The sequence below is a fragment of the Chelonia mydas genome, chromosome 8 (assembly GCF_015237465.2).
Source record: "Chelonia mydas isolate rCheMyd1 chromosome 8, rCheMyd1.pri.v2, whole genome shotgun sequence".
Lineage (NCBI taxonomy): Eukaryota > Metazoa > Chordata > Testudines > Cheloniidae > Chelonia > Chelonia mydas.
Window position 1 is genome coordinate 72,061,597 of NC_057854.1, and position 15,378 is coordinate 72,076,974.

Genomic DNA, 15,378 nt, shown 5'->3' on the forward strand with positions numbered 1-15,378 from the left:
TACGCCACAGGACAGAACCCAGTTGCAAGTACAGAGGGAATTTAGGCAGGCAGAATGTAATTACCCAAATTGTAGTCCAAACAGGACATTGGGTTAATACTCCTGCTCATGCAGAAAATGTCATTGGACCTTTAATGATTATAAGCGGCCACTGCAACAGAACTCTATAGTCTGCACATGTTGTAACTATTAGTGACTAAGGAGTAAACCAGGTAATGGCAGGATGTCTTTGAGAGTATGTCTACATTGCAATTAAAAACCCACTGCTGGCCCATGGGGCTGTTTAACTGCAGTGCAGACGTTCGGGCTCAAGCTGCAGCCTGAGCTCTGGGATCCTCCCACTTCGCAGGGTATTAGAGCCTGGGCTCCAACCCGAGCCTGAACATCGACATTGCAATTAAACAGCCCTTAGGTTAAGCCCCGCAAACCCGCAACGGCTAGCACAGGCCACTAGGTTTTTTATTGCAGTGTAGATATCCCCTTGGGTATCTCTTGAGCAAGGTCCTTAGAGATCTGAATGAGACTCAGAGAAGTGCTTTGGGATTATGATTCACTTCAAGGAGGCTGTGTTTGAACTGAGCTGGGGGGAGAAGAACATAGACATTACTATATACCAGCTGTTTTCTAGCCTAGGACCTGATGCTTTGAGTTAGTGAACTAAAGGCAGAAGAGTGGAGATACTGCAGTGCAGATAATCCTGAAAATCCACAGACGGGACATTTATTCAGTGAACAGGCCTTAATGGAAGGTCTAGGGAGAAGGTAATCAGTAGGAGGTTCTTACTGCCTGAGCCATTTTTTAAATCTGTGGATGAGTGAAAGGGCAGTTATAATCTCTTTCCATTATTTAGAGATATAGCATCCTGTTCATGTTTTGGTATATTTAATATTAATGTCATGTTGTTCTGCACATCCAAGCTACTGTTTCTATTCCACATGCAGGTCTTTACATATTGCATGTGAACAAATATATCTTTTGGACTGTACCATATAGATAAAAGGAAAGAAAAGCAGAATAAGAAGCCTAAATGGATCCACACTTGAACAACATTATGTTGTAACAGATGCTTAAGCGGGGGATCACCAAATCCACACAGCACTGGACAGTTAAAATAACATAGTAAAATACCCCATGACTGACAATGGGCTAATTCTCCACCTGTAGGAGATGCACATGACAATCAGGGCCCAAGTTTAAAATCTCATCTGAATGATGGCATATCCAACTGCACAGTGCCCTCTGACAACATAACGTGCCACTGGGTTGATACTATCTCACAGGTAAGAGTGCTATCATCTGAATTACCAACATTACTTCCTGGGGCACTTGCTATTCCTCTGCAAGTTTCCCATCCAAGTACTGACCCTTTCAACCCTGCTTAGCTTGCGAGATCAGAATTTGTGTCATTCAGATTATTTAATTCCTCCTCAGAGACAGGAAGGAGAAGAAAATATCAGTGTTGGAATGATGGGGAGAGATTTGTAATCATTTTTTAAAAATGTGATTTCTTCCCACCTATCAGAGTTCTCAATGGATTTCTTTTTAGAATTCCCAGGTAACGATGCATTTGGTAAGGGAATATTATCGCTGATGAACAAGACTGGGACAAAGGACAAACACAGAATGGAAAATGTCAGTACACACAGTAACTCTAGGGTCAACTTCAATGACAACTGTTCCACGTTTGAGTAACTAAAACTCCTCTAAAAAAAAATCTGAAAAGTACTAAAAGCTTTAAAAATATCAGAAATATACAGACAGACCAAATTTTTAAAAATTAGTGCCTAAAGTTAGGTTCACACCTAAGTCCAAATTAAGGAACTAGATAGGTGGCACCCAGCAACTTCCACTGATTTCAATGAGAGTAGCTGAATGTTCAGCACTCTTGAAAATCAAGCCACTTATTTAGGTGCCTAAAATTGGGCTTGTATTTTTGAAAACCTTGGTCACAATTTTGTGAACTTGAAGCCTGGTTCATATTTATTTACCTAATCACCCCCCCAAAACCTGCATACACCTTATTTTGTGGGAGGAGGGGGGGAAGGATTAGACAAATTGCTTATCCTGCATAATACACTAACCTGTGCTCACTCTTACTTTTCATACAGCTATAACTTCTATAGGTTACCTTACAAAAGGTTTGTGGTTATCTTCTTTTCTAACCTTCTCTTATATGCTATGTTGCTGTGGTTTTCAAAGCTGAAGCCATGGTCATCTTTGCCAAAAACATACCCAAACAAACAGTTTAACAACAGGCACAGTAATATGATCTTGAATTAAAAAAAAACAAAAGCAAAACAAAAAACCTTCAGTTTTTTATTTTTTTTAAATTCTATTTTTTACTACAATGGCCAAGGAAAATAACAGGAAATCTTTTAACAAAGTGAGAACTGAAGCACAAGCCTTTGACCCAAGCAAACAGCATTACAATAATTAGGTATTCTTGTAACAAACACATAAATAACATACAACAGCAGCTGGAGAAAGCAAATGCTTTTATATTGGCTATCATCTTTGAAGGGCAGGAAGCCAAGGTGAAGGGTGACAATAACATGCTTGGAGTCTAAACTAACTACAAGGCTCTTAACCAAGTCAGTGACCATGAGATCTAACCCAGAATGTAAGCCGAGAAAGTTCACCCCACAGAACTAATGATTTTCTTGAACAAGAATTTAGTGTGGTCTGGACTAAGACATACCCTATTTCTTCCAAGCCATTCAGCATTCATTTTCATTTATGTAGCCACTTTAAAACAGCAAAGTACAGCTCTAGCAGAATCTGATTTAAGAGTTATCAAAGCTCAACTTGTACTGCCCAATGGCATCTTCAGAACTGTAGCTTTAGAGGGAACTGGAGTAAAACTAGAAGATGTGGAAGAAAGGACCAGGAAGAAAAGAGTAGAAGTCAAGTATTTTAAAACTGGCAGTATGTAGAAGATCAATAATTTCCAATAAAAACACTTCAGAAAATAACAGTTAAAAAAGTTGTCTTTCTAAGAAAGGGAATACTGTATTTTGTGGATGCCCCATTTTGGTTTATCTTCCAGATATAATAATACTGAAAATCAGAAAAGACCAGTGAGAGAGTTTTTTCTTTTAGTGGAAGCTCCCAGGGTGGACAGTTATTTATCCATCTAGATTGTATTATAAACTCTCCAGAGCAGGCACCATGTATTTTGCTTTTGTTTGTATAGTGCCTGGCACAATTAGTTCTCTAAACTGAATGCATAAGGCCTCTAGGTACTGTTTATCCTATAAACACAATAATAAATAATAAGTCACACAGTGTCCATGAGCCAGCAGGAAGCTGGACATCAATTAGGCTTCTTGCATCCTCTAAATCCTCTATTTGGGCCCCCTGCATCTCAATAGCCTGTCATCTGACTGTCAGAACTCTCTGGTTTTCTAACCCTTGAAGAAGGGGAAGGCCCACTGTAGCTTTTCCAATAAGATCTTTCTAAACTGGGGTTCTAAACTTGGGGTCAGTACCCCCCAGGGGGTGGCAAGGTTATTACATGGGGAGTCATGAGCTGTCAGTTTCCACCCCAAACCCCAAAACCCAAAGTGTTTTTTATTTATAAGGGGGGGGAGGGTTTGCACTCAGAGGCTTGCTATGTGAAAAGTGTCACCAGTACAAAAGTTTGAGAACCACTGTTCTAAATTATCAGATCTGCTACACCATCCGTTACACCCAGCTACTTGTAGCTGATTGTAATCTCCCTGTTGCTTTGCCACAAGCATCTCTGGATATGCTAGTGAAACAAACAACCCACAAAAGCCCTCAAATCTAGTTGGAGAAATGTTGCCAACACCCATCTTCAGTTTGTTTTTAAAACTCAAGTTAATTGATTGCCAGTTGACTGGGGTTAAATGTTTGTGGTGCATCCAGACTCGCATGGACAAATGTGTTAGCTAACTCAAGTTAATCAGCAATCAATTAATTTGAACTAAAACAGTCTGATCACTCATCTGGCACGTCTACATTAATCTTCCTGATTTTACACAACAAGATTGTGCCTGTGTATGACAGGATTCTCCCATACTGTAGACAATAGTCTATAACATTTAAACTAATATAGCTAGACACAATGTGGACAAAGACTCAGTGTGAAATGAACTCTAGGGCACAGAGTACAATTCATTTATATACATGCTTCGCTATATTGAATCTAACTTTACTTGTCGATTACTTTAGATATGCACTTGATATAATGTATTGTACCTGGTTAAAGTATCTGAGGCACCTTTCTAGACACCAAAAGCAGCAGAAACAGCATTTGAACATGCATCTTGCACATGCGCTCTCCTGCAAGGAAATGAAGTAACTAGTTAGTGCAGACAGATTTTATATAAAACTGACATTTTACACCAACTTGCTTAACAGGACACTGCAGTTCTTCTCACAAAGCAGTCATGTAAACAGCAGAGATTTCCTTCCTGCTTATGGGAATTGTTTTTATTTCAGATCCTACAGTACTAATGATTGATGAGCTGAACATTTTTTTCCTTTGGATGGAAGATTCTACTCTGGAAGGAAAATAACTGCCGTAAGCAGCTTTGGTTTGCTAACAGCTGCATGTAGCACAAAGCACGCAGGCAAATCAGTAACTGTCAGTGTACTGATCAATGACCAACAGAGAGTCTATTTACAAATTATTATTTTTTTAAACTATATATATATATTAGAGAGAGAGAGAGAGAGTATTTATATTCTTTGTAATTTATACAAATGTTAGTTTTATTTTTGGGCCGTTTTTCAAGTTTTTGAAATAACTGGAACCCTGTCTGACAGAAATAAAAAGAATAGAGAGATTTACACAAATGTGCGCATGCACACACAGGAAATGTTTACACAGCAGCTGGGAGCATGGATAGACACGCTAGCTCTGCTTAAGTTAGTGTGCTAAAAATAGCAGCGTGGGCATGGCAGCGGCTCAGGCTACCCACAAAAGTACAAACCTGCCTAAACCCCAGGGTACATACTCAAATGGCTAGCCTGAGCCACCACCCAAAGCCACCACAGCCACAATGCTATTTTTAGTACGCTATCTCAAGTGGAGCTAGCGCATGTCTTGTCTATCTGTGCTGGGAAGCACACTCCTGGCTGTTGCTATGTTGACATACCCATGGAGTACTTTAATTTTATTAGGAAAAGTGAAAACGGCAGGCTTAAATTCTCAAGGAGATCACTCCTTTCAGGAAACAGTTTGAATTCTTACAAAGACTTTGACGAATATTAGCTTTATATTAAACAAAACAAAACAGGGAAAACATCTAACATTACTCAAAAACCAAAGTTGTTAATCCTACAGGGTATTTTAAAATATAATTATGAAATCCTACGTCTTGAGGGCCACTGTGGCATGGCCATTTTCCCCAGATGGTATTTAAAGGCAAATTCCATTTGGTAATATTTGATCAAAAGCCTTTATCTTCTGCCTTCAGGGCTCAGAAAGGTTCGGTTTTGTTTTTTTAAAAGTAAATTTCTTAGAATGGCTGTGTGACATCTTCAGGTCATATGCATAGCTGTGGAGTTGTATGGAAGCAGTGAAAGTGAGAATTTTTTAATCTGGAGTTTAATATCCTTGCAAATTTTCCAGCATTCAATATTTTTTTTAAATGTCACCAAAGAATAATACCATGAGCCCAGCTGAATGGAAATACTTTGCGATGTCATGCTGGAGAGCTGCGTTTATTAAAAAAGCAGCATGCTAATTTCCCCACAATAGACAATATTCATCCCCTTCCACATTAAAACCCAGAGGAGGAGACTCTGCAGGCTGCAATTTCTCCCGGTAATTCTGTCAGGAGGGAGGGAGGGGGCTGCCTGTAGAAAAGGCCCAGATGTCCTTCTACAAACCCATGACACTCCAGGGACACCTGTGCAGATGCTCTGGCCTCTAGCAGTACCCTCCCCTCTCCCAGACAGCATGACTGCAGTGGAGCCAAGGATCCCCTTTCTCCAGAGGGAACAGGGACATCTGTGGAAAAGGTAATACAGTCTGGGTAAGTCCTGTGAGACCACAGGAGGTATGATTTGCATCCCATCCAGTCTGCCCACTCCCCAACCACTGCCACCTTGTGGGCCCCTGTACTTTGTGGAGGGGAGTCTGCAGGGTCCAGGAATATGGTGGATTGTACTCTGGTGTGCCAGAACAGAGTGGTATCACTGGGTGGGGGATCTCCTCCATGGATTTGGGGGGAACAGTCAGGAGCTCTTTAGGAGCTGTTTAGGAGCTGCACTGCCTAACTTCAGAGGAAGTCCTGTCAAGTCCTCCTCAGCTGGAAGGCTGGATGCTGGGCAGCAGGGTCATGGAAGGTAGAAAAGATGATGACAACATATAGGATATACCTAGGATACAAATAAACCCTCTTTGCTAGACAATACTGGCTCATTCAAAATTTATCCAGAATTTCCAGCAACTAGCAAATCTGCTTCAGATGTACAACAAAAGCAGCAGACCATAAAGTTTCTGGGTAGTTTAATCTTGTGATTAATCTGTAATCTCCCATTTGTTCTTATGCATTATTTGTGACTTTTACACAGACTCCAGTGAATGGTCTTGTATGCTTGTGGTTTTATGAACGCCTTCACAAGTGGAAAATAAAACATATATTCTTCCTTGTAACAAAACCCTTCTTATCCATCATATTTATTGGCAAAAGGCAAGCCTCAAGGTGTTTAACTGAACCAAACATCCAAGGTTTAAGGGCAAAATTTTCCACAAATGGGTGCCTAAAGTTGAGCAACTACATCCAAGTTTAAGCACCTAAAAAGAGTAACTTGATTTTCAGAGGTGCTGAGCACCCACAGCTCCTATTGACTTCAGAGAATGTTCTGAGTGCTCAGCACATCTGAACATCAAGTCCCTCTTATTTAGGCATTTATAGGGTGCCTGCAAGTGGATTCCTGCACTCATATGGAGCCCCAGTGATGTCAGTGGAGCACCACACAGACGCACTACTGCTCCTAATTTATTAAAAACTGCTGATTTAGAAATAGAGCTGGACATCTCATGAGAACCAGCTCCTCCCATGAGATTTCCAGAAATAACCACCATTCGCATTCCTGTGTTATTATGGTACTTCTGTTTCCAGCAGAACCCTGGACATGCAGAAGTGCAGGAAAATTAAAAAGACAAACAACAAAAACACTTAACCACACTTCTTTATGCTTTAAAAGATATGCTGAAATTCTGGACAAGAATGTGGGCTAGTTCTTATTTTACCTATTCTTTTTATATACTCTTGAGCATCCCATCACAAGGCAGGTGAAATCACCTAGAAAGGAGAGCTTTCATGCTGAAAATAAGCCATTCTTGGTAAGTTGGATTGTTTAAAAAATGATTATGATGTGAGAGTTTTAAAAAATCCTTCTGTCATCTCTAAATTGTTCCTTACTCCTCATACAAGATTTTACATTAAAAAAGTAAAAATAAATCACCTTTGATTTTCTTATTTAAAGTTAAAAAAAAAATCTGATCTGAGGCAGAAAGGAGTAGATACAGACAAGGAACTATTTCATGAAGAAATCAAAATAAAACACACTACAGATCACATTTCTATTTCTTACACAGAGGTTAGTTTTTCAGTACATTTCTTTCCTGAACTTCACCCCTTAATCACTGTACTACTGTGTTACACAAGTATGTACCCACCTTTTCTTTCAGGGCATCATAAAGGTACATAAGAATAATTCTTGGAATTCTCACTATTGTGATTAAAAACGACCCTTTTACAACTGTTCCTTGATGATAGCAAAAAAGTACTGATACGGAAGACAGGATCAGGTGTCGTGGTGAGCTACTCTTATTTCTAGGGGGGAAAAACAAACAGCATTTTAAAATGTTATAGAAAGAGAAAATACAGCGAATTCTACTGCTGTTTAAACAATTAATATCTTTTATTGTTTCACTTTCTTGTAATACAAGTATTACTGGGAGGGCATATCTAGTGGAATCCCATGGAGGTCAGTCCTGAGTCTGGTGCTATTGAATATTTTCATTAAATGACTCGGATAATGGAATAGAGGGTATGCTTATAAAGTTTCCAGATGACGCCAAGGTTGATGGGATTGAAAGCATGTTGGAGGACAGGATCAGAAATCAAACACAACCTTGGCAAATTGGAGAATTGCTCTGAAATCAAAAAGGTGAAATTCAATAAAGATAAGTGGAAAGTACTACCCCTTAGGAAGGAAAAATCAAATGCACAACTACAAAATGGGGAATAACTGGCTACATTGTAGTAGTGCTGAAAAGGATCTGGGAGTTATCCTGGATCACCAATTGAATGTGAGTCAACAATGTGATGCGGAGAAAGCTAATATTCTGGGATGTGTCATATATAAGTCATGTGAGATAATTATCTTGCTCGCCTCAGCAATGGTGAGGCCTCAGCTGGAGAACTGTTTTCAATTCTGAGTGCCACGCTTCAGGAACGATGTGGACAAATTCGAGAGAGTCCAGAGGAGAGTAAGAAAAATTACAAAAGGTTTAGAAAATGTGACCTATGAGGAAATGTTAAAAATCTGGGCATGTTCAATCTTGAGAAAAGAAGACCAAATCTTCAAATATGTTAAGGACTGTTATAAAGAGGATGGGGATCAATTGTTCTCGATGTCCACTGAAGGTAATACAAGAAGTAATGGGCTTAATTTGCATCAAGGGAGATATAGGTTAGATATTGCGGGAAAAAAATTTATTATAAGGGTAGTCAAGATCTGGAACAGGCTTCCAAAGGAGGTTGTGGAATCCCCATCAATGTAGGTTTTTAACAACAGGTTGGACAAACACCTGTCAGAGACGGTCTAGGTTTACTTGGTCCTGACTCAGCATAGGGGACTGGACTTGATGACCTCTTGATGTCCAGTCCAGCCCTATATATCTATGATTCCATGATCAATCTGGTATCTCTTTTAGGGCCTGATCCAACTCCAGACTTTTATTGACCTCAGTTGGGAGTTGGATCAAGCCCTAAGTCCAGATGAAGGAAAAGAAGTTTAAATCTTTTACTGGATTAATTAAGTGCATAGGCCATGACTATTTTTGTGCGCTCAGTAACAGACATCACAACAGGAAAACTGGCCTGGGGGGGAAGAGGGAGGAGAGGAAATGTTCCAAGTAAACATAAACAGTGTATGAGAATTATTCTTCCTTTGAATGACTGTGTCCTGCTTCTGCCATCTTTCTAGCCCCACTGCACTCCTTATTTGATGATGTTACAATAGGAGATCAGTCTGCAGGACTGGGTCCACTTGCTCTGAGACAGTGGTCAAACTAAAAATCAACAAACAGTCTGGCAAGATCTTACATGCAAAACTAAGATTTACTCTCTGATGTCACTGTAATGATTGGGCCAAATTTTGCTTTCAATTTTGCTGATTTAACTCCAGAGGAATTATAGTGCATTCAACAGGTTTATTTCAGATTTACAATGGAGTACATGTGAGCAGAATTTGGTCTAATGTGTTTAAAATATTATCTGGCCTACTCGTAACTGAAAATACATAAGTCTACTGCATTTGAGCCATGATGTTTTGAGATAATAACATAAATGTTCTAAAATCTAAATATACACATGAAAATTAACTTCATGTTTTATCTTATAAGCGATGTCAGAATCCCACATGCAAGAGGTTTTTTTGTTTGCATTTTAAAGGTCACTTTAATATGAATCAGACACAAGAAATGGCATGACACAGCTCTCAAGAATTTATACTAATTAATGCTCCAAAACCAGGAAATGAACTCAAAAATAAATAAATAAATGACTGAAACCAGCCTTCTCAGCACAACAAATCCCCCCAAAAACATTTTGGGGACTTCAAATACACAGATTACTATTCACGGTAGTTACATTAGCATAAAAAGGCGAGGAGACCTTTTTATTAGCAAACCCTAAATAATAGGCTCAATGCTGAAATATTTACTCAAGCGAAAATACATTGAATTAGGAATTAAGAAAGAATCAGACCCTAAATCAGGGATCGGCAACCTTTGGCACATGGCTCGCCGGGAAAAGCCCCTGGCGAGTTGGGCCAGTTTGTTTACCTGCCGCGTCTGCAGGTTCAGCTGATCGCAGCTCCCACTGGCTGTGGTTCGCCGCTCCGGGCCAATGGGATGTGCTGACTGCCCTTTCCGCAGCCCCCATTGGCCTGGGACAGCGAATCGCGGCCAGTGGGAGCTACAATCGGCTGAACCTGTGGACACTGCAGGTAAACAAACTGGCCCACCCTGGCAGGGGCTTTCCCTGGCGGGCCGCGGGCCAAAGGTTGCCGATACCTGCCCTAAATCATAACTAAAATGTTCACTCTTCATAAGGAACTTTTGAAGGATTCATTTATCGCCTTTAAAATGAATATTTACAGAAAAAACTAAGAGCATAAAAAGGGTTTGTGTGTATGTGTGTGAGAGACAGAGCAGCTGGGTGGGGTTTGAAAAGGAAGGTCTGCAAACACATTTTTATTAAATCTTCACCACAGCAGGGATTTACACAACTAAGTCAAGATAGGTATCATAGTGCTGCAATAATCCGGAGTATATCACTGCAGTCCTTTCATAGCAGTAACTACTTTGCAGCTATAAAGTCATATTTATATATGTCTATGCACCACATTATTTTAAATAGGAAATACCAGCAAAGCGGTTGCTAGTATGCAACAGTTTTGATCTTATGGCCAGGGGAGCAGCTTGAGGGATGGTGATATTTTTATGTAGAGCGAGTGCTTTGATAGCCTTTCTTAAAAACATCATTCTTATATGTCAGAAATACATATGTATTGATAAACTAAAAATTTCACCCCTGTACTACTGCTCTTTTCTATTCATGATAGCTTACAGTCAGACCTGGGAAAATTAAAGATTAAAGAACAGCAAGTTAAAATATTAACCAAGTTTAGAAAATATAGGAAGGCAAAGTTTACAACTCTGTTAATAGTTCATTTGCTGCTGAAGAGATAAGTATAATTTTCCTTCTCTACTTTAACAGTATTGATTAATAAGTTTGGTTTGCATAAACCTCTACAAAATTTGGAGGCTGTTGCAAACCTCCTTGGTCTACCTGAGAACTGTCATGTTCTAATGAGATTTCATTATGGTTCCAGGCATGTTGGAAATTGATTTTCCTTCTAATCATGGATCAAAGCAGGAAGTACCAACTGTAAGAAAATGACCAAATTAAGAGAAAACAACCCACAAGTGGTATTTGTGTCTCAAAATTTAGTTTGCCTTGAATCAGTTATTTTATCTTTATGGATTCACACACACCCATAGCTCCAGATCCTGCAATGAGCTCTGTGCAGGTGGCCTTGTACTCACATGGAGCCCACTGAAGTCAGTAGAGCTCCAAATGGAAAAGCGTCTACCTGCACAGAACTCACTGTGGGACTGAGGCCTTAGTTTAAATTTTCCTTTGATATTTTTGTTTCATTGCCTATGCATTTCTTGATTTATACAGAACAATATTGCACCAAATCCCTGTGAAGTTGTATTTAATACCACACCAGTTAGCTGTACTTGTGCATTTTATTTCTAATTTTGCCAACTCCCGTCATTTTATTGTGAATCTTTTGATATTTTTCTTAAAACCACAGCTTCTGGAGTCAAATGATTGTAGGATAGTTGTAGCTTTCGTTTAAAAAAAATTCTCTCTTTTGGTTGTGGAACAAAGCTTGAAAATGGCTCAGAAACAAAAGGAAAATAAGAACCCAAAATGTTTGTTTTTTAAACAAACAAAAAAAAAACAACTCATGATTTTTAAGCCAATCATGATTTTTTTGAGCCTGACTCATGATTTTTGAAAACTCACAGTTGCAATACACCTCTATGTTGCGTTCAGCTCATGAAGCATTTTACAGAAGAGAGTTGAAGAGATGGAATGTAAACATAATTTTTAAAAGCTATTAAGCAATTACTAATAATTTAGTGAAAAGTATTAATCTCATTTTTTAAAAAAAACTAGTGCAATAAAATAGAGCATGTGTAGTAGGGCAGATCGTATACTCAGATCTGTCTGTCTGAGGACTAACACATATGGTTTCTCCTCAGTGCCGAAAAGTTCCCAGAATACATATTTTTCTTGTTATACATAACACTATACTAAAAAGCAAATGTTCAGCTATTAAAAATCTACTATCAGTATTTACACAAGAGTTTGCTTACCTGCTCAAATACACTAGTTTGAGTAACTGTACACTGAATTGTCCTTTTACACGTATAAATGCAAGTTTATGACCATGGAAACAAACATTCTCACAGATATTACAGACATGGATTTTCAATAGGCTGTTGAAAGTTTGGTCCTCGTTGATCCTTATTTGTCTGAACCTACAACGCACTAGCTTACTGTGCACTAGCCAGCCATGTGGACCCTGCTGCCAAGTACTAAAAGTTCTGTAGCGCGAGCCACGGAGCCACTTAGTACACAGCATGCTAGTGCGCTGCATATTCACACCCTAGCTCGCAATGCACTAACTCTCCATGTACACAAGCCCCAAGTGCCTGATCCTGAGAGATGCTGAGTACACTCAACTGCTACTGAAGTCAGTGGGAGTTGTGGTGCTCAGCAGCACTTTTTAGGGTATGTCTACACAGCAACTAGACACCCACAGAAGGCCCGTGCCAACCAACTCAGGCTTGTCACAGGGTTGGGCTGCAGGGCTGTTTTATTGCTTTGCTTCTGGACTTGAGCCTGGGCTCTAGGACCCTGTGAGGTGGGAGGGTCCTAGAGCCCAGGCACCAGCCCAAGCCCAGAGTCTACATAGCAATGAAACAGCCCTGCAGCCCAAGTTGGCTGGTACAAGTCAGCCATGGGTGTCTAGCTGCTGCGTACACATACCCTTAGAATCAGGTCCTAAAGCCCCACTCCTACAAACATTTACACACACTCTTAATTTTAAGCATACATTACCCTTTGGGGCATTCTGTGCCAAAAAATTAAAAATTCTGCGCACAATATTTTAAAATTTTGCAAAATTCTGCAAATTTTATTTGTCAAAATAACCCTACATAATCATGCCAGTTCCAGTTTCAATTACTTCGGTAATTTATTTCAAAATACCTTCAGCAAATATGTCTGTAACAATACAGACATGCACAAAAATTCTCCCAAGAATAGAGAGTTAAAGAAACACCTGTGATAACCCAGTTCCTGTTTCTCTTCCCTCTGCCCCCAGAGCCCAGCCAGGAGGCCAGACACCCACAACCCTTCACCCCCAGAGCCTGCCTCTGGGGGCCCCTGCCAGCCAATATACCCAAACCTCCTTCTCCCCAGCTTTCAACTGCAGGACCCCCCCCCAGCCAGACACCCATCCCCCTCCCGCCCCAGAACCTAGGGATCCAGAGGGAGAAACAGCCTGATGCTTGGTTCCAGGCTTGCATGGAATTTCCTGCATCCCACCATCTCCTTCCCTCAGGGCACGCTGGGAACTGCAGCTACCAGGAACCCTCTAGCTCCCTCTCCTTCCTTCCAGCAGTGTCTTCTGTGTGCATTCTGGACTCTGCAAGTCCACTGGCCCCTAATGGTGGCTAGCAGCACTGCAGCCCATTTCTGTGAGGGAAAGGAAATTCTGCATGCACAACGTTAATTTCTGCGAAATTCTCCATTGCGCAGTGGTGTAATACATGTAAGCATTTGTAGGATCAGCGCCCTGATCCTGCAAACACTTAAGCACGTGAGTAAAATTAGTCACGGAAGTACTATGGGACTATTTGCACGAGAACAGCTATTCAACATGCTTGAGCATTTGTAGGATTGGGCCTTCAGTAAATAATTTTGGGTAACTAATCAAATCCATAAAACCTTTTTCTTTAAATCAGTGACAGGGACAACGTCTGCTTGCAGTGAGGAGGCAGCAGCTATGCACTTAACCCCTCAACACATTATGGAAATAAATCCTTATACAAAACAAACCAAGCTAACAAGATTTCCACAAAGAGCTTTCTCCAAAAAAAAAACAAAAAAAAAAAACCTAAAAACGGACTGTCAGGAGAGCACTCTCTTTTTGCAAGTTATAAAAGAGTAGCCATTTCATGAACCACTATTTCTTTTATTAAATTAATAAAGCCTCTTAGGAATTTATCTTTTATCTGAATAAAAGAAAGCAAAGTGTAGTTTCAGTATTATTATTTCAGGTCAAACAGATGTCACCTGTAAAGCTAATCCAGCTGAAACAACTCTCTGCCCTCCCCATTTTTAATTCCGCTTATGGACAGTGGCTGCAAAGTGTTTTGTGTGTTGGATTGTTGTGTGTTGAGGAAGCAGGTTTCCTCAGGGAAAGGCTGTTCCATTTCCTGTGGCCATTCACTAGCTAGAAGGAAAACCTCTCCATGGGGTATCATAAACAAAGCACTTGTGACAAGCATTTATAAGGCTGCATCACAGAACACATTAAATTGCAGATTCCTGGTGACAAATTCATTGTTGTCAATAAGAACTAAGACAGTTCACTGCCCTCTATGAGGTCAATAATATTGCTAATTCACCTTTCTATCCCCCTTACCTCACTGCTTTGATTTATCTACTTCTCTGTACTGACAGATCGAGGGATAGGAAGAGGGATCACCACCATTAAATATATATATAGCATTTCCCTTCCCATGCACAACTCTCTCAACACAATGGCTATCAGTTGCCAAGCAAATGAAGTACATGTGAGGAGAGAGATTTCAATGCAATTTGGAGCACAGAACTTGTCTACTCCAAGAGCCCAGTCGTGGACCTCACAATGGTGGTGGGAAGTAGCTGGAAAGCTGGTAGGTCTGGTCTCTTGAGAATTACCTAATCCTCTGGGGGCAGAGAGCCAGCACAGCAGCTTCAATGTTGTCTTTCCAGCCCTGGTTATAGGAGGCATGGCCAGGTTGTCTCCATGTCCTGGGGATTCCTAGCTTCCAGAATAGTCCTTTGGGTTGCTGGCAGCCAGTGCAAAGTACAAGAGCTCAGAGGCTGCATTATATTTTTCATCAGGGACTGCCTTAGCAGCCCTAAGATCAGTAGAGCCCTGTGCGGATACAAAATTTATATCCGTAGCCGATCCCCAAAAATGATCCACGGATGCAGATATCTGCAGATATAAAGCGAATATCTGCGGATTTGCTGGGCTCTAAAGATCAGATGTGTGTGCGCGCAGTATATGAGAGTAGCTTAACGTCACCTTTTCCTCCTCACCCCTGAACTACTCCACATGCACCTTGGAGCATCGTAGTATCTGGGTCAGTGCTTTATGCAGCACTGCGCAAACTGTCCATGCTCAACAAATAATGGCAATTTAATGACTGTGACCTTCAGTATAGGTGTCAAATCAGAGAAAGCACTGGTGCAGATGCCTCTGTAAAATGTCGAAAGATTTCCGCCCCAACCCCCGAATTCCTGAAGCAATGTG

The 15,378-nt window shown here is 40.4% G+C and overlaps 1 protein-coding gene across 2 annotated transcripts in view; it reads right to left on the reverse strand.

The window, feature by feature from the left end:
- The window catches only part of SLC44A3 (solute carrier family 44 member 3), a 72,768-nt gene that overhangs the window by 13,170 nt on the left and 44,220 nt on the right, over positions 1–15,378 (reverse strand). For both annotated transcript variants that reach the window (XM_007065176.4, XM_043521485.1), the window contains 2 exons: positions 7,658–7,814; positions 4,222–4,305 (listed from right to left, as the gene is read on the reverse strand). In XM_007065176.4, coding sequence (XP_007065238.2) covers positions 4,222–4,305; positions 7,658–7,814 — 241 coding nt within the window. The remainder of the gene's footprint in view (positions 1–4,221; positions 4,306–7,657; positions 7,815–15,378) is intronic.